This window comes from Rhea pennata, chromosome 17, assembly GCF_028389875.1.
Source record: "Rhea pennata isolate bPtePen1 chromosome 17, bPtePen1.pri, whole genome shotgun sequence".
Classification (NCBI taxonomy): Eukaryota; Metazoa; Chordata; class Aves; order Rheiformes; family Rheidae; genus Rhea; species Rhea pennata.
Window position 1 is genome coordinate 589,780 of NC_084679.1, and position 20,227 is coordinate 610,006.

Below are 20,227 nucleotides of genomic sequence, written 5' to 3' on the forward strand. Positions count from 1 at the left end.
AACTCTTAAGTTTTCTCTAGTGTCTCTCCCCCAGCTGCATTAACATGGCCTCTGTGTTGACATGACAGAACATGCAAACCGTATCCTAGAGCCCAGCACTGCAGGCTCTTACTGTCTTCCACTTTCTAGGCACCAATCTTTGACCTGCTGAGAATCACAGATCACAAAATAGCTGGGGTTGAAAGGGACCTCTGGAGATCCCCCTGCTCAAGCAGAGTCACCTAGAGCAGGTTGCCCAGGACTGTGTCCAGTTGGGATTTAAATATCTCCAAGGAGGGGGACTCTACAACCTCTCTGGGAGTCTGTTTCAATATGAGGAATGAGGTGACCTAAACCTCATTCTTCCCTCAATCTTGCTGCTGTTAACTCTTTGGTAAGGACCTTTGCCAGCATGTTTCTAGTAGCTGATTCTCTGTGTTTGAAAACATGGATGGTGCAGCCCCTCCAACACGGGTTTTACAGATGCTTGTCCTGACTTAGTCATGCCCTTACAATTACGTACAACCTGGTAACCCTAACATACCTACTGTTAATCACTAAGCATCTAATACGGATGTCTTGGCTTCTTTATCACTAAGATGCTGCTGCTTCATCACAGGGACACAAGAAGGTCCTGTTACTTTCAGAGATTTACTTCTAGAACATTCAGTGCTAGAAGAAGACTGTTCAGCACTGCAGGAGAGAAAGGGAGTTGTCCAAAATCTGACCTTAAACTTTTTTTAAAAAACACTCTTTTAAAAACTTTTTTTTATACTTAATATGCAAACATATATCAGGACACGTATCAGGCTGGAATGTGCTGTGAGCGTCCGTGTATGCGTTCACGCTGGATTGCCGTATGCCACCATAGTGTATGCCAGCGCACACCAGGTGCGTGGAGGACTTCGTGTCGCTCTGTTCCTCTCGACTCCCAACTAGCGGCAGCAGTCATTGATCACAGAGAAGTGTCATCAACTTCCTTGAAAACAGTACTTGCAGCTCTAGTTCTACTGTCTTAATTACCTTTGTCTGTTTTCTGATAATTTTTCCTGATTGATTAATGCTTGTTCTTGCTTTACAATTTCCTCATCAATAGTGGCCTGTCCCTGGCCATGTGGCAGCCACATGGTCTTGCTTCCTCATTATTTTCTCATCTGTGTGAGGTCTTCTTAGTAAAGAACTGTGGCTGGTGGTTCGTTGGCCTCAAAAGAAGCCATTTCATAGGGAACTGCAGTAACTGCCACCTGCACAAACCAAAAGCAATCGGGGAACTACGTTGACTTTAGCAAGTCTCTCCCATGTTCTCCCATGATAGGAAAGGAACGTTAGTTTGTTTTGCAGTGGCTAACAGTCTCCAAGAGGTGTCCATCCCAGGCATCTTTTCTTCTCTTGGAGAGTTCTCGGACTTGGCTGAGACTTGGTGGCAGTGTGAGCACATTGCACCTCCTGCATGTGGCCAGGACATGCAGATGCATCAGAAAGATGCTTGGAGATGCAGAGGAAAAATCTGGGCTCCTGTAGTGCGGCATGTGGAGTAGGGAGAACTCCAGCTGCTTTCAGGTATCAGAATCAGAGTTCTGGTGCACTTGTCTCACCTGCACTGTTTCTGAAGCACACATCAATATAATCTGTGCACTGAAATGCACAACATTGATCTTTTTGCAGAAAAGGGAGAGTGTTCAAATATTTGAAAAAGGTGTTCCCATTTGCTGTTTATTATGTGAAAATGTGTGTGGCTGTTACAACCCCCTGTTTTATCATAAGAATAGGGGCCCAGGAGCTTGCAGAAGGGAAGAGAAGTTGGCATTTCAGAGTGATGGTGCTGTTACCTGTGCTGTCAGCACACTGGGCAGTGTGTCCAAGCTATGCTGTGGACACTATGCTGTGTCCAAGCCTGGCATGTGTGGGTAATGGCAATGTCTACATCCACCGTCCTGCTGCTTCTGCAGAGAAGTGGCAGAGCAAGAGCAGAGCCCACAGTGCAGCACTGGAGCAAGGAAGAAAGTATACAAGGGAATATACAAAAGAATTTCAGAAACTAGGATTTTCCTTAGTCCTGCAACTTCTTTCTGTCATGAGACCTAATACAAATGCTCACAAAGAGCATCAGGAAAATATGAATCCAGAAAGCCCCCAGAGAAACCTGCTCAGTCAGATGCAGACTGTTCAGTAACAATATCATCTTTAGCAGCAGTGTAAGAAAAGATAGTTAAAAAAGATTAATATGGGAAGTGAACTTCGATTAGTTTTTGAGATCTGTTAGATACTTGTAAAGCTACAGCATTAAGGTTTAAATCTCAAGAAGCATTTCATCTACAAAAACTTGAGTTTTAGGGTACCTCAGCACTTGCAGTTAATTCCAGGTATGACGACATGAGGAACTGAGCAGCATTTTGCAGCCCTCCCTTTGCACCTGGGCACAGGCCAGCTGCCCACGGGCTGCGCGTTGCTGCCGCCTTGCCGCGTCAGGAGCAGGCCGCCTGCGCGCGGGGCTGCAGCCAGGCGGTGGGCTCCGACTGGGAGAAGCCGGGAGCCCCCGGCACGCTGCCGATCTGCGACCCTGGCTGCCTTCAGAGGGCAAGCACGGGCTGGAGGGAGCGGCCAGCCGGGAAGGTCCCCTCCCCAAGCGGAGACCGCAGAGGAGCTTGGCTGGGCTGACGTGGCTCCTCTGGCATCAGCAGGATGCAGCTACTCAGATGCTACTATCCTATGTGGTATAATTTGGATATAAACAAAGAGATTGAGGGTTTTGGAGCAAGCATACACTGCAGCTGGCTGAGTAAATAAAAGGCGAATGTTGCCCATATGGGGAAAGTGCAGCAGCAGGGGACTGTGCTCAGCCAGGGTTTTGAAAAAGCCAAATAAAGGAAATTGCTGAATGCTGGCAGGCTTTGGGAAGCAGACTTCTAAAGCTTCACCACTGTTCCCTGGCACAACCAGTGTGCTTTCCTCACCTCCTGGCTAAGCCAGGGCAGGCACAAGCCTGAGTGGCAGCTTTTGTAGCGTCTGCCTTCCCCCATGCCAGTGCTGGAATGAAAAAAATATTTTTATAGGTAGAGATCTACTGAGAATTTTCTTTAAATTCATTTATACTGTGGGAGGGCCACTTGGCAACGTTTAGTTTTCCTGTTCTGGGACTCCTCTGCTCTCCTTTGCTCTAATGGAGGCGGGGTGTAAATGCATCCTTCGTTCTTGGTACTGGGAAACAAAACTTGGTTTCTCTGGGGAAATGATGGACAGGAGGAGATCAAAAGTGGGGTCGAGGGAAGATGATGCAATTCAGGCATATAGGAACAAGGACATCGTGCTAGGGCTGATCCTCAAGCAGAAGTCTACCATTCAGTAAGGTGCAAGGACCTTTTTCCAGAGCTTCCAGACACAGATGAAAACTGCATTTAATCTTCCTATGGGTTGAGAGCTGTCAGGAATGTCTATTTAAAATGACACATTTCTTGGCAATAGGGCAGCATTATTCACTATGAAAACATCTCTGCATTTGTAGAGAGCTGTGAGCTATTCCACAGCAGCACATTGCCTTTTTGGGGTGCGAGGGAGGGAGGGAGAGTCTCCCCCCCACACATACAGTGCCAAGCTGCAAACTTTTGCCCTCCCTTCTGACAGATTTTGAAGTGTTTGATGTTTTTTTTCCTTGTTTATCTAATAGCTTCACGATTCTGTGAGCATCTCAAACTGCTCTGAAGGGAAAGTAGGTAGTCTGCATAGCTATGAAGAAAAATCCAAAAAATGAAAGCTGATGCTCAGAAACTACAAAGCAAACAAGTATATTTAGAATGCATTGTTTTAAATAAATGCTGTAATTTCACCAGACTCATGACTTTTGAGCATCTGGAAACAGAAATACTGTCTCCCAGTTGCTTTGCTCTTAGGGCGTTGTTTTGCCACAGGATGTACTTTAACCATGACAGAAACAGGGCAAAAGCCCACCATGAGGAAGCTTGGCCCTTGTGGCGCGTCCCATGCAGCCCAGTGGTAGGTGGGGCTTGGGTCCGACTCTGGGGTAAGGTCTCTGCAGGACATGATCCTCACTTAGTTCCTCTGTGCTCCCACTCTGAACAGCCAAGTTATAACTGGTTCTTGTCCTCTATCCCCCATACCATCTCTCTAAGCAACACCATTCATTTATAGGTATAAAAATTTCCAGCTGGTTTATTTTAATCTGGTATCTCCCTGGCACCTGTGTTAGCTTCGTCATCGCCTTCATTTTCTTTTCTCTTTGTACTGCTTTGTCTCTATGGTATTCAAGAGACTCCTACATAAAGATCTGTTACTAGAGAAATCCCTATGTGAACTCACAGAGGCGCTACATGTTTCCTTTTTTGGATTAAATACTTAGATTGAGGGTTTGGGCTCTGGAAGTGAGTATTTTTCCAGTCTCTCTGCTGCCCCACTCTGCAGTTTGGATGGTTATGTTAACAGAGAGGTCTGGGACAAAAGGGAAGCTGGGCTACACGCTGCTCTTGCAGCCACTGGGGAGAGCGTGTCCCTGTCCCACCCCATAGGATCTCCATAAAACTCATCCCTGCCAGGAGCTGGCAGTACAGCCCTTGGCACGGGGGCCAGGCTGCATTGCAGAGGCATGTGGGGACTTTCTTCCCGAGGATTAGTGTTTCAGTTCTTTACAGGCTCCAGGCGCTTCTCTGGGTATTCTGCTCTGGGGACCAATATAACCTTTTAGCGCCTCTGAAGTCTGAAACTTTTAGGTTTTGTTTTTTGTTTTTAATAAAAGCTTATGATCTACTGTCATCACTCATCTGCTGGACTGGAGGGTGCAGATGGGTCTGAGCCCAGTAATGGCTATGTCCTGTTCCTCATTGCATGCATGTCAGTTCCTTGGCTAATTTCTGGTGTCCTTGCTGTCTGGGAATGAGGTAAGGCATAAAAGAAGTTCTCTCACAAGAGGGCAGCATTGGTCACGTTAATCCCAGCTCCTTGCATACCCTTAATGATACAGCAGTAAGAGCATCTTTCCTTCAGGAGAGGTACCTCCAATTCTGTTGGAGATCCTCAATTGGAGAACTACCAATTCTGTTACTGATTCACTGCATCCTCATTCGTGTGACAAAACGGGCTGCTCATTACTGCAGGAGCAACCCAGCAGTTTATGAAGCAGAGCAAGTTGTGTGATGAGGGTCTGGCCAGGAACACATTGTCTAAGGCAACTTCGGGTTTTTTTTTTATTAAAAACCAGAGGCGTGGCAGCATTACTGCCAGGGGTGCTGAACGAAGTACCGCAGTGCTGACAGTCCAACGCGACGATAGCGCAGTGACCTCGGTGACTGCGCTGAAAACAGATTTGGAAAGTAAGCAGGAGATGCACGTCTACTGCATGTGTGAACAGCGGCGAACCATGTTGTGAGGTGGGTAGTGGCATCCTGTGGTCTTGCTGTTCGTCGCTATTTGTACTGGGAACAAAATTGAAATGAGTATTACAAGCGTGACTGCCCCTACGCTGGGCTTCCTTAGCAGAAGGAATTTCACTCCAACGGAAGTTTCCTTCAGCAAAATTTGTGTAACTAGATCCAACTCAGAAAAAATAGCAAATACATTTTATTGCAAGGAATTTGTAAAACGACCTTCCCAAGGCAGCAGCTATGCCGCAGCGCTCCCTGGAGCCGTGCACTGTAAGAACTGCGTGTTCATCACTGGCTTCATTTTTTCTGAGGCAACAAGAAATTTTAGGAAGGGAAAGAGTCTCACGAGTGGCCTCGCATCCCCAGCACAAGCCGGTCACCTAGCCCGCCGGGGCTCAACGCAGAGCACAGCCCGGCGCCCGGCGCCGCCTGCCGCCGCCCCCGCGGGCGCGGAAGGCCCTTCCCGCGGAGCGGGGCCGCGCCGCGCCCGCCGCCGCCCGCGCGCATGCGCGCGACGCGCCGAGGCCGGGCGCCCCCTGGCGCGGGGCGGCTGCGCCTCCGGGCGCCGCGGCTGCCGGGGCGAGCTGATTGGCTGCCCGCGGATGAGGCGAAGGCGCTGCACGCTCTCCGATTGGTCGCAGAGGGAGAGCGGCGGCCTCCCCGCGCGCTGCGTGACCGGGCCAGCGGGATGACGCCGCGCGCGCGGCGCGACGGGACTGGGCGCACGGACCCCTAGGGGCGGGGCCCGTGTCCCGGAAGCGCGCGGTGGCGGCCGGGTAGGCGGTGCCGGCGGCGCGTGCGCAGTGCGGGCCTGCGCGGGGAAGATGGTGCTGACCAAGGAATTGTGAGTGGGGCCGGGCGGGGGCCGCGCCGCGGGGCCTCCCGCCTCGCTCGGCCGCGCCGGGGCCGCGCCGCGGCGCCCCCTCCCCGGGCCGGCGCGGGCCGCGGGCCGCTTCCCTTGCGGCCGTTATCCCCGGCGCCCGCGGGGCGGCGCGGCCGGGTGTCCCGCTGCGCCCCTCGGGCTGAAGACGCGGCCGGAGCGCGCGGGGGCCCCGCGCCCGCCGCTGCGCAGAGCGTTCCCCGTGCGCCGCGAGCAGCCCCCGCGGGCGGGTCGGCAGCTCCGGTTGTCCCGCTGGGCTGCGAGTTGCCTCCGAGCCTGGCAGCGTCCGGGCTGCGCCGCGGTCGGAGAGACAAAGGTTCGAGGGTGAAGGGCGGCGGAAGAGGCGCTCGCCGGGCGCCGTCGGGCTTCCAGGGGGCTCCGGAGCTCCCAGCTGGGCGTCGCGTAGGCGGAACGGGCAGAGGGGCCTCGCGGCGGGGCCGGCCGAACCGAGCGCGCCGCTGCCCTCGCCTCTTCGCTGGGGCTTGCCCCAGTCCTGGCGGGGGAGGAGGGCTGTCTGCCCGCTTCCTTTTGAGAGCGCTGCGCTGTGTTCTCTACTCGCGCGTCCTCATCGGCTGCATGTGGCACTCTGCTCTGCGGAATGACCGCGTTATTTGTCTGTTACTGCTCCTGAGTTTGAACAAAGCTGCTCTTTCTTTAATGCCTCTCCTTTTTCCCACACATACGTATTAGCTGTGTTTTCCCGATTATAGTTCTATTTTATGAGTGGTGATGTTGTGTTGATTAAAGCCGAAGTCATCGGATGCCTAGTATGCTGCCTTGCAGGTCATGAACGGTTCTTCTTTGGATATTGAGTCAGCAACTGCTACTGCTAAGACTGATGTCTTCTGTCCTCATGGTTCTTGCTAGCCAGCTTTAAAAGAAGTGTAGGGACTTCTGGTCAGGAAAATGACATATAAGAGGGCTTAATATATTATAATCAATTTTGGTTATCTTTTGCCTTTTCTGTATTTGGATGTAAACTCTACTTTTGACCTGAAACTTGCCATGATTTCATATTTGGGATGAGTGGTGTTTTTCTCAGATTCTTTCTGAAGATTTGAGATCATTTAAAATGAAATTATTTCATTGAGACATAGGAGAGAAGTAGCATGTAAACTGTTAAAATGTATTTATTTAAGACTAAACTTGATGTGCTGGGGTGACAGTTTCTGAACAGTACAGCACGTTCTGCCTTGTGGGTCTGGGAAGGGGTGGACTCAGCTTTTTTGTAGTAGGCCTAAATAAAAACTTTTCAAACCCACCATTCCCAAAAATGCTGAGGGTAGTAAAAGTTGAATGAGTTAACTGTAGCTTTTTTCCTCTTTAAATCAGTGGAGAAGCTAAATTTATCTATATGTTCTCAGGAGTATTCCATTGGATTGAATCTTAATGGTCACTTAGTTTGTTGGTGAAGAAGTTAACATCAACTAAAAGCAGTAGTTTGTTCCTCATAAAACTATATATATCATTATATAAATATGATTCTTGTATTGAAAAGGAAAAATCATTTAGAAGGCTTCATGTTGTTTTAAGGATATCTGTTCACAGTTGAATGCTCACTATAGTATTTTTTTTTAAAGAGATTTTACAAAAATACTTTGCATTGCCTTTGTCTATTTTATCATGTAAGGTGAAACTAAACGTGTTGTCTCTACAGTATACTATTACTGTGAAATATTAATTTTTACATTTCCTGACGTTGTTGTTAACTGTGAAGTTTATTGTATTGGAACTGAATTGTTTGCCTAAATGCACCTGATTCTGCCCCCTAGATGTGGAATGAGCTCTGGTGGTTCTTCTGAATGATTGGTAACTGCAGTAATTGCCAAAGTTAATTTGTAGGCTCTTAGGGGCTGTGCGTTTGTCCTCCTTTTAAATTGTAGGGACAGGCTATTTTGAGTTTTATATGTGAGGAAAAAAAACTAAGGTCTCAAAGTTTTAAACAAGTTCAGTGCAATACAAAGCCATGGTAGAGCTGGGAATAATTTCTGGGTTTTCTGGCTCTTCTTCTGCAACTTCTAACATTATTAATCCCTCTTTCCCTTTTGTAAAATATCTGACATGGTATTTTACTTGATTTTGTTACTTTATATCCAACTTTATTGTATAAAGTATTTGTACAATGAAAAAAGGGGTTAACTGATTTTAACGCTTCCTTCTTGAATGCCTTTATTATGGTTTGTATATGTTACTGCAGAACAGATGAAACCCGACTCTTTGTTTCATTTTACTGATTTTGCTCTTTTCCTTTTTCAGCCGAGTGGTTTTACCTTGCTCAGTGCAAGAGGTACGTCCTTATCCTACCTATTTTTGTTTTGGGGGTTTAGGTGGGAAGATGTTAGTGTTTTGTTTAAATCTAACTAGCCTGGATCCAGATGTTTCCTGTACATCCAGCAATCTACTATATGTGTAAGTCACCAGTCAAGGAGAATGAACCTCTTGCACATCAGTGAACCTCAAAGGAAGCAAATGCCTACAGGCCAAGAATCTTTAGTCACTCTATAAGCTATGGAGCCACTCCGTAGCTTACAATAAAGAAAATTGTGATATTCTGCACTACAGCAGGATTTTCCTGCTGGTCCAGGCACTGAGTGACTTCAAGATGGTAGGGACCATCTTCCAAGATCAGAAACCAACAATTTAAATAATACAGAAATTTGTTTAACTGAAATTCCTTTCCAGATGTCCAAATACATTTCTGAGGGAAAATGTTATACCTTCTTTCTTCTATATCTTCTGCATTTTATTGGTTCTGTGGAATTAGTATCTAGTTGATTAAAAGTATGAACTTGGGAGGCTCAGTGCTGGAAATAAAACTAATCATTTCAAAATCTTACATGTAAACTAAAGTTTATATTTATTTTATCAAATTAAGGACAACGTACATACTTTGTTTGTGGAATGAGGAAAGAAAGAGTAACATGTTTAGTGCACTATACCAAAGAGCTATGTTAATATGAAACAAGTGGTGTACAGATCTGATTCTGATGAACCACAGATAAATTTTGCCACGTTTTGAAATTTTGTCACTCTTCATATAATGTTATTTTTGATTTACTAAATGTAAATTCTGTGCACATTGAATGTTTTGTCTAATTTTAATACTGAAATTTTGCCTCTCTTAACCTTTCAGTATCAAGTCGGGCAACTTTATTCTGTGGCTGAAGCTAGTAAAAATGAAACAGGAGGTGGTGAAGGAATTCAGGTCTTAAAAAATGAGCCTTATGAAAAGGATGGCGAAAAGGGACAATATACCCACAAAATCTATCATTTGAAGAGGTGAGAAAAGTATTGATCCATATTATGTTCAGTTGGTTTTGATCGGGGAACTGTTTAACAATGAGGGGAGAATCTGTCAACTTCTGCAATTCTGAGGTACTTACTTACTTGTCTTTTTTTTTCTGCCACTCTAACTTGGTGAATTGTGTGTGAACACTCTGGTGAGTGGGAAAACGTGAAATACAGTGGATTTTAAATATGTGGGATGAAGTAATATGTAACATGTAAAATGTCTATTCTGCAAATAGGCAGATACCTAAGTAGGAATAATCTGAATTATTAGCATGCAACCAAAATGGTAGGTAAGTAGCACAAATGCTTTGCAGGATAGTCTGAAGTATTGTAATGCTGATATAGAAGAGTGGATGAAAGGAGAATGGCTATTGCACTGTAAAGCAAGAATGTCTTTGTTTAATTTGATATATGAGTTCTTATTGCTTGGATATTTTTTCGTAACCTTCTACAGAGCGTCACACAAGTTCCTGCAATGTGGTGGAGTAATTCATTTAGTTAGAAAGAATGAGCAAGAGAGAGGATATTTTTAGGAGTTGTGTGTACTGCAACGCTGATAAAACCTGGATTATTTGAGGAGATGACCGAAATTGTATCTGAATCTCTAGAGTTTTGTGGTTGATACTACTCCAGAGGGCTGCAGTATGGCAAAGGGAGGCATATTTTTTAGAATTTGTATCTGATGTCAAGTTGTGAGGTTTAGTATTCAGAATGTTCATAATTGGAAAAAGGATCAAAAATAAGTTAGAGAATTGATTATATTTGTGCTGGGCTATTTTGGGGGAGGGGGAGAGGAGAAGAAAAGGCACAAATAGGACATGGGATATATTTTCCATACAGTGGCAGCATTCAAAAGCATCTGACTATTAAAATGTATCAGTAATGTGGATATTTCCCTTCACATTTATGTTCTTCAGGGCTGTATTATATATGATTATTGTGTAAAAGTTATGGATGGTAAATCTTTCTATGGCTTAGAGCATTGGGCTTTCAGATGCTTGCAAGCTAGAAAGAAGCTAGAGGGTAAAAAAAAAAGGGGGGGGGGAGATATGGAGAGAATGACCAATGACTTGTATGGAAGAGTTGAAAGAACTGTTTGCTTAGTCTAGGAAAAGAAGCCCTAGGTAAGTGGGGTCTGAGTTTCCTTTTACGTGAAAAGGCATGGATCAGTTAGCTTTTTTCCTTTGACTGCAAAAGAAGAAAGGGCAGGAACTTACTTGCCATATTTGGGGAAAAACAGGATAGAATGCTTACATAGATTAAAATCTACCTGTCCCTTATGAAGATCCATATATGAAGTTTGTTTGGACTCACCTACTTCAGAGCATCAGCCTCAAATATTCACCTAGGTAGTAACAAATTTCTCTTGTATGGGATATTAACACTTTATTGAGCATCCAGTTTTTGACAACTGTCAAGGACAGGCTGTTGGACTTGAGTGGGCAGTTATTATCAGAGATTACTATCAGTAACTCTGATGATGATGGTAAACTGAAGTTTTCCTCTGGAGGTATGGCTGAAGTGGTTGAATGGCCTTCCATCTAGGCTCCAGGCCTAGAGGGTTAGAGATGAGATCTCTTGGGCAGCACTGTCCATCAACAGTCGTCTTCCTTATACTTGAGAAAAGGAGGTGTAGATAGCACAGCTTCTGTTGTGATCATAAAGCTTCCAAAATTATTTCTAACTTGCTCTTAATTGCTTTGTGATTACCTCCCTAATTTTATCTTAATTACTTTGGGAACAGTAACATTGTTGGAGTTTCTGCATATTTAATGGTAGATTACTTGTACATCATATTTTTTTAAAAAAAAACTTTGAGTAAAATGCCTTTCTTACTAGAATGAAAAAAATCATTGATGATATTCTGTTGGCAAAAATTCAAAACATGTGAGTGATATTTGTTTTTCACAGTAAAGTTCCTGGGTTTGTAAGGATGATTGCTCCAGAAGGCTCCCTGGTGTTCCATGAGAAGGCTTGGAATGCATATCCATATTGTAGAACAAGTAAGCATGTCTTGCATCAGATATTATATTTTCACAGTTACATTAAGAGGTAGTCTCAAATGGTTTAGGATGAAATTGTGTACCATCAAGTGGTAAATATTTTTCAAATTGTAATGTTACTTTTGTGAGATCCGCTATCCTGAAAAGGACATCTGCTTCAGAAGAGCAACCTCAATGAACCAGTTTACTGGCTCCTACGTGGTCTTATTGTACAGTATCCCTAGCGTAAGACTAAAGAGTTGATTGTCTTTCTCCAAATACATAACAGAGCCAGTTTGAAAGGAATTTAATTCCTCATAGTCTGTTAGGATATTGTGAATGCTTTATTTCAATACATTTAATTGCATAAATTCTAAGAGTAGGGTCTACTTCTTTGGTTTGTCTTTGTTGATTGAAATATTGAAGTATAATGAACTTCTAAAGTTAAGGCTAGCAAATTGTATTTTGCTGAATTCTGCTGACTTGAGGCACGCAAATGCTATTAGACTAGTTTTCAGTGTTTCTTATCCTTTGAAGCAATCTTTATATATGAGACTTGTCAGAAACTATTATATCTAATAATATTTTGTGTTTCCTTTTCAATTTCCTTGCATGTGTGATTCCATTCACCAGTTGTGACAGTGAGTATTTGAATTACTATGAGGTCTATTTTGGGTTTTTGAAAAATGTTCTGAATCTGTTATTACTGTTAAAATTAACTCTTTGACTCTAGCAAGCTACCTCCAAGCTTTTACATATGCCTTACCAGAATTTCTGTCATGGAGCTCCCTGTTACTATGTTTTTCTGCTACTTGGCTGTAATTAGAAACAACTGTAATTTGTCAGAGAAATGGTTTCATTTGCTACATTTTCTTTTGTGTCTTCACTTACCAGTACAGCTGCAGAATGCCTGCCTTGGTGTGACATAATGCAAAAAAAAGCTGAATCAGATGTTTAGATGTTTTGACAGAATCTTGAATGTGGGAAGAGCAGTGAAGTAAAATCAGGCTCTCTGTGTTCTACTTCTGCAAAGTGAAATCTTCTCTGGGTTTAAAATGGGTTTTTCCAGAGTCTAGATGGGTTGTCATAGTTAGGATTTTTTTGAAGACACCTGACAAAGAGGTCATGAAGACTTTAACCTGTTTAAGGACACACATCAGTTTAATGTTAAATTGCTTTATCTGCTCGCTTTCAAACATGATTAGATAGCCATCAGTTGGACATAACATACGGAGCTACAAATCAGTTGGTGAACTATGATCAGCTGGTGAACTATGTTTAGTCTGACTCCTTATGATGACACTTGCACGCTGGTATATACTTTCTTACTTCTGAAGTTAGAAGTGTTCTGTGTTACTCTCTAGACTTACAGTTTAGAGGTAGTTGGACCTTTATGATTTTAACTGTGCTATACAATAACTTGTAATGTTCATTAGCTATCATTATTAGCTATCATATCTGCCTCTCAAAATATTAAAAAATTAAAAATTGTAAAGTCTCAATTACTTAAAAATTCCAGGAAAATATATCTTTATTAGTAACACAGAAAAGCCAAAACAACTAATCTGAAAACTTGAACACAGAGATAAAGAATTTCCGAGCTGAGGAAGAGGGATGTCAAATGAGAAAGTATTCTTACTTCTATTTGTACATATGCAGGTTAGAGTTGAGTTTCCTAAATATGGCTATGGTTTTAAGTTAGTACTTAGTGCTGATATTTCAGATTTAGATAAAGGTTATCTCATGGTGCCCATTTTTTTGTGTGAAGGAAAGGGATTGCTTCTTTTTAGCCTTTAAATAGAATGTGTTGCTAGTCAAGGCTTACTAGTGACTTTGTTATATATAAATCATTTATCTACAAGTTAAGCAGAAAGGAAGTAATCAGACTTCTGCTGTTTGATTTTAATTCTTACAGAATGAATACATGAAAGATGACTTCTTCATAAAAATTGAGACCTGGCATAAACCAGATTTGGGGACATCAGAAAATGTGAGTTGGAATTTAGATACCTGACATTAATATGCATTATCAATGCATAGTCATCCAAATAAAGTACTCTATATCTGCTATTCCAGTGGCTGGTAATTATTGTAAAAAGTGAAAGCCCTACCCAGTGACTAACTTAAAACAAAAGGCATTTATCAGGTCCCTTTAAAGTGATCCAGCTATTTCTTCTAAAGAGATATAGGAACAAGAAAAAGATTTTTTTGAATGTTTTTTTTTCTTTTTTTTAATTTTGAAATCAGTGCAGATGCTTGATTCTCATCTGAATATTAAAACCAGTTTTCAGTAAGTGTAAAATTTTTATTTCATATTCTTTTACCTTAGGGATAATAGTGCTGCTTTTGCTAGCAAGTTTGAAAACAGCTTTGGCAAGGATTTTAGAGTGGGACAGAACTGCTGTTTGTCTTTGTACATTTCCTTAGAGTTATATATTTAACCTACTTCTGTAAATTTTCCAGGCTGGTGATACACTACTTTTTTGTCCCAAGAGGGTTGATTCAGTATATAAGTCTCCTTTCTTTCTTCAGGAGACTTTTTTTATTGGTAGTGACAAATGTATTTATGAATCATTCACAAAGGTATGGTTGTTGGTATGTTATGAATCATTCACAAAGGTATGGTTGTCAGTATGTTTTGAGTGCCTGGATGAACTGTTCTAACCCCAATGAAGGGATTTGCTATAGAAATTAGAAGCATTTCGTGGACAGTTCTCTTTGCTTTTAATTGTAAATGTAGGTATGCCTAACAGGCTACAAGTATGAAGTTGATTACATCTGGGACCTTTATGTACCTTCATACCACATATCTTTTACCTGGTGCATATAAAGGCTGCATTTCAAAACAGTTCTCTATTTAGGCAGCTTCAAAATGTGACAAGCCAATGATTCAAGGGATTTTCTAGATTTAGTCAAGTTATTGAAACCTGCCATATCTGTGCTTTGGAATTTGTGCAGGCTTATTTCTAATTCAAAAAGCTTGTCTAGGTACTGCAAGGGTAATGTTTCTAGTGTTTGATCTCACTGGCTGTGATGAATGTGACATAAGAATACAGCTTAATCTTAAACGCAGGCTGCCTGAATGCAGAATAGTTTAAGGTTTAATGAATCTATGCTAGTTTAAAATTGGTTAGTGAGTGAATTAAACTGCAGCTCTAGAGTATATTCCCTTTTAGTGGGATGAAAGAAGAAAGGGGAGGTTTGGAGACCACAAACTATCTTTATGAAGTCCAGAAGAAAATCCATGGCATGTATACATACTGCATCTGCTGTGTTAAGATGATAATGTGAAGATCATTCCTCTTCCTCCTTTGCAGGTGCACAATTTGGATCCAAACACATGGAAGAGCGTTGAAGTTGTCCATATTGACATTGCAGATAGAACTCAAGTAGAACCAGGAGTAAGTGAATGTTCAGCTATTGGGATATATTTTTAACATGCAGCTAATGGTATTGATGCTTTCTGTTGATTGTGAATAAGCTAAAAAAGCAATGGATTTTATCCATCAGATAAATGAAAATTGTCATGAATAGAAGCATTCTTTACAAAGGCATTTACTAAATAGGGAACTTTTGAACTTTAATTTACTGAGTTTGACTTCAAGGGTGACTGACTTTTGGCACAGGTCTACAATTAACTGTAGATAAAGTAATTGATTTAATCAAGCAAGTATTTGTGTGCTCATCTTGGTGTGTGAGACCAAGAGCAAGAACCTATCCCAGATGGTCCTTCAAGCACAGTATCTCCACCAAGCTATTCCTGTGCTTCTGCTGCTACTTCTTGGTAACAAATTATTTAAATTGTTCTATCTCTTTACCCATCCTTCACCCTAGAGTTAGGGCAGTCCCAGTAGAAACAATCAGGTTTTGCTATTGAAGTCTAAGAGAAGCTTTATTATTATTATTGTTATTATTAAAATAAATAAATAAATAAAAAGCTTTGCTCAGGAGGATAGTTTTCAACAGGTGATTTTTTTTTCATCTGGCATGCTGTAGACAAACCTATTTTTTCTTTAAAAAGTTTGGGATTACTTTTTCAGTTTTCTCTTTAGTGATTGTTTTAGCAAATAGAAGCATCCTGAATACACCCAGAAATCTGTCCCCAGGAGCCTGTGATCCATTCCTTGAGAACTTAATTTGCTATCTTCATATAAGAAGCAACAAACTAAGGAGAGGTTTTATCAGTAAAAGTACATGATTACTCAGTGAAGTTCTATGTGGAGCATTGGTATGAATTCATAAGGCACACCTTTAAACACAAGTGCATGAAGGTCCCATGTTAGCTTGCTTATACATGTGATGGAATTGGGCAGCTGGATAAGGAGAATGTGGCAATGTATGTGATAGGAGTCCTTCTGAAAAGCTCTGTTCGGTCATGGGCATGCACGCTTTCAACTTACTGCCTTTTCAGTTGTATCTTGCACTGAAAAATAGTGGTGCGTTGAAACTGTTTGCATCAAATTCTACTGATGTAAACATACAAAAGGATTACTAGTTCAGCTTTCTCTGCCATGTTAAGATTTTTGCTAACAAGACAACATTTAATAATTGTAATAATTCCCTTACTGTTCACATGTATTATCAATTTTTTGTTAACCAACTCATAGTGTGTATGACTGATTTGATTAAGAAGGTAGGATATGTTGATTTTAGATGGTGGTTTATGCAGCTTTAGAGGACAACTTCACTGCTTTTATGTGCCTGTCTGTGTCACTCACTTGGTATTACTGCTGCTGCTTTCTACACATCTTTATCCACTTCAGTTGTTGCCTGGTTTGTTTTAATCATAACAGCTGGACTGTTTTATGTGTAGTCATTTATTTGTGGAAAGTAGGAAAATGGTATGTCCTGATACCTATATTTATCAGTTTGTGTTTATATAATAATTTTGATTGTCTAATTTTCATACGAGCACCTATTCTTCATACTATGTAACTTTTATTTTCTGAAATTGAATGCCCTGCACTGTGGGAAGAGGGCTCCTTTGCAGAAAAGTAGAGGAAGAGGACAAAGGGTTCTCTTTCATAAATTTCCCTTTATATTACCCACATAAGTTTATAAGCTACAGTATTACTTAACTGATATGTAGGAGATGATCTGTGGATTTACATGTGTGAAAATAAATTGTTTGGAGAACGTCCATGTAAATCAAATTAAATATGTCTTGCCTATTTTAATGCAGTGAGGAATCGTTTTGCTGCCTCTTGTTCTTTCTGACATTCCATATGACCTTAGAGATGAACTGGCAGGTAAATGTATGTTGTGCATTCTCTTTTCCATGCCTGGAATTATGGCAGACAACTACGATGCTGTCATCTGTCAGAATGCTTGCTTGATCACAGTATGTGTCAACAAACAAAGGGTTGTGCTCATTGTTAATGCTTGTTGAGCTTAAGTATTTATTCTGTTTGAAGTATTCTTAGTGAACAGCACAGCTTATGCTGTATGTCCTCTTATACTATTAGATTACACGGCCTGTCTGTGATATTGCCAGTTTGCTTTGTATTGAAGACTGACAGATGGTAGTATGCTAGAAGAACTTTCATTTTTGGCTCAGAACAAAGATCCATCTAGCCTAATATCCTGTTAGTGGCCAGTAGCAAATATTTGGGGAAAGGGGAAGGATGCAAAACTTAGCATGTGTAGAGTGTGAGAAGCTGGGAGATGCATATCTCTGCAAAGATCAGTCTGTCTTTAAAGGACTTCCTGAGCCAGCAGTTACATCTGGCCTGATGCATTCTTTAGCCACTTGCATGCCCAAGAGCACATCTAATCCATTTTTGAACCCATTTATACTTTTGGCCTTTCTGGCATCATGAATTCCCTACTGTGTTAGGTGGTATGGAGGAAAAGTACTTCCTTTTTGCCTGATAATTTAATTAGTTTTATGGAGGGTGGAAGGGAAACTATTTACACTTTGTGCACAATTTATCTTACAGATTTTGACTGTTTTCTTTTTTCTCCTCAACTTCCTCTTTATCTTGTCTTTCCAAGCTGAGAGTCCTTATCTGTCAGTCCTTCTTCATATGGAAGCCACTTCATATGTATGGAAGTCCTTGGTAGTATTTTCAGTATACTGTCCTTTTTTTTTTTTTTTTAATCTTTTGTATAATGTTTGACCTATACAGAGTATAAGAAATATGAGTGCTGAATTGTTTAAACCAGTGTCTTAGTCACTGCTGATGTTTCTATGTTCCTCTTCTTTTCTAGTAACTCCCAACACCATTTACCTTTTTACCTGTAGCTGCGCATTGAGCGAATATTTTCAAATTGAAAGTCACAATAGATCCCATCACTGTATAGGAGTAGTTAGGGCTGATTTTCACCATATAATTCGAATAGTCTGTTTCACCTCCCAGGCGTAAAGTTTTGCAAAGTCTTTTTGACTCTTTGCTAAAACGAGTGACTTTGTATTTAAGCTTTTTTGCTAACATAGATAACTTAGTTATTGCAGACTGACGTCCTTTTCACTCCAATTTTGCCCCCATTCCTAGACAGTTAAGAATTTGTTGGACAACAGAAATTCTCTAGGACTCCACTTACAGTCTCTTCTGTTAGGAAAAAAAAGGCTAGAATCTGCAAATTTTCATCTCTTATTTTATACTGGTTATTAGTTCATGAGAGAGACTTTCAATATGTGCTAAGATAACTTAGCTTCTTTTTGAAGTTTAGGTAATGGACTTTGTTAGTTTTTGGTTTTGGAAGTTCAGATGTATCATAGTAATAGAATTGTCCTGATCCACATGCTTGCATTTTGCCTTATAGTTCTGGAAAGAAAACTTCCTCTGTGAAAGCGTTAGCTGTGTTCCGTATACTCTGTTTGCCCAGATATTATTTCCCTGCAGTTTCTTCTTTTATTCAGTTATATTAGAACGATCACTAGTTCACTCTGGGTAGTCTCTGAACTCACTTACATTATTTGTCCAATTTCTTTCAATGTTATAATGATTTTTTTTTTGGCAGTTATCATTGTAAGTGACTGAGAAGGGTTGGTGTGCTGACTTTTTAGGTGCAGTGGGAAAAGGAATCCTCAGCACTGTCAAAGGAAAGGGTGGGGGTTTTTTCTGTGTGTGTGTGTTTGTGTGTGTGTGTGTGTGTATATATATATATGTATATGTATACACACACATTTATTCTATCGGTCATTGCTTTGCCTGGAAAAGTAACAAAGTAACCCTGGCGTGCTGTCTTGCATAACAATATTACTGAAAGAATGGAACTACATTTAAAAGATTCAGCAATTTTGATTTAAAGAATTTCATATGTTCAAGATATATCTTTGTGTTCAGTGAAACTGAAAACAGAAAAACTTATTTACTGTGAGGGTGACAGAGCACTGTTGCCGAGAAAGGTTGTGTAGTATCCTTCTCTGGATATACTTAAATTCTGCCTGGATGCGATCCTGTGCAACATGCTGTAGGTGACCCTGCTTGAGCGGGGGGGGGGGTTGGACGAGATGATCTCGAGAGGTCCCTTCCAACCTCAACCATTCTGTGATTGTGTGTGTGAATGAACCTTGGCCAAGCCATTGTAGTGTGGCAGTCACATTAGCTTCAGAATTATAATCAGCATAAATATAAAAATAGTAAATTTACTGAAGATGCTAATGGCATGCATATGCCAACTTATGCTTGTTTAAAATGTATAGAAATAATTTGGTCAATGTCTGACTTTCTTTTAATTCTGGTCTCTCTTAATCATCTCCAGCATACAATCTAAGTAGCTTTATGTGATCTGTATATAACAGTCACTTCCCAGGAGAGGAAGAATTCTTAAAGAGTAAGCAGAAGTGAATGCTCAATTAACATCACAAGAGGCTACATTTTTGGAAGCAATTTGAAAGAAAATAAACATAATGAAAACAAAGAAATTGAAATCAGGTTTGTAGCTATTTCTGTGCAATGAGGAGATGTCTCATTTGAGACTATATTGGGACTCAGATATGATGTGCATCTAAAAAGTCCATTTTACTAGCCAAGGAGCTTAGCATTATCAAGCATTTTACTGGTAGCAATCTTGGAACATTCTCTTTAGGTCATGAAGTAGACTGTATTAGCAAAAGGATCACATTATGCCTCTTAATTGCTTTAATAAAAATCAAGAATTTTTCAGTTTGAAGGAGAGAGAGAGAAAGTCATATTGCCTTAAACTGAATTTTTGTCAGACTTCAGTTCTGTGAAGCTCTTTCATTTTGGTGTCCAGATGAGGCAGGTGTGTGGATGCATGTGGATCCATTCGCTGGTGGATGATGTCTAGATGATTTTGGATCATGTGATTGTATCTTTATTATGAAGTTTTGAGTCTTGTTAAACTCCACTATCAAACTACCTGAAGTTTTTAGAGTCTAGAATACAAATGACCGTCTATTGAAGAATGCTACAGTGTTTATGGGTCTGAAATGTTTATTCTCTTCATTTAGCTGCTACTGAGGAAAGACTAGACTTCTAAAACCCATGTGATCCCTGGGATTGTGGATTCTGTAATGTCTTTGACTTGTTTAAAAATACATTAGTGATCAGTATCCATGTATCTAAATGACAACGTTGTCTTATGTTCAGAGCACCTCCTGAAAATCACTGCATGGATGTATCCCTGGTTGCCAGTGTTCTCTCATGTGCAAGTATCCAGAGATTGGGGAGGCCAAAAAAAATCCAGCAAGGCTTGTCTGAATCACTGATTTTGAACAGATGAACCATTCAACCTTCAGCAGTACTATCTTGGAA

At 41.3% G+C, this 20,227-nt stretch overlaps 1 protein-coding gene across 1 annotated transcript in view; it reads left to right on the top strand.

Annotated features, from left to right (window-relative positions):
* Positions 1-6,137: 6,137 nt before the first annotated feature.
* Positions 6,138-20,227, top strand: part of PITPNB (phosphatidylinositol transfer protein beta) — a 39,037-nt gene continuing 24,947 nt past the window's right edge. The window contains exons 1-7 of the mRNA XM_062590215.1: positions 6,138-6,195; positions 8,488-8,518; positions 9,365-9,510; positions 11,434-11,525; positions 12,138-12,145; positions 13,420-13,494; positions 14,822-14,905. Of these exons, the coding sequence (XP_062446199.1) occupies positions 6,176-6,195; positions 8,488-8,518; positions 9,365-9,510; positions 11,434-11,525; positions 12,138-12,145; positions 13,420-13,494; positions 14,822-14,905 (456 nt within the window). The 5' untranslated portion in view covers positions 6,138-6,175. The remainder of the gene's footprint in view (positions 6,196-8,487; positions 8,519-9,364; positions 9,511-11,433; positions 11,526-12,137; positions 12,146-13,419; positions 13,495-14,821; positions 14,906-20,227) is intronic.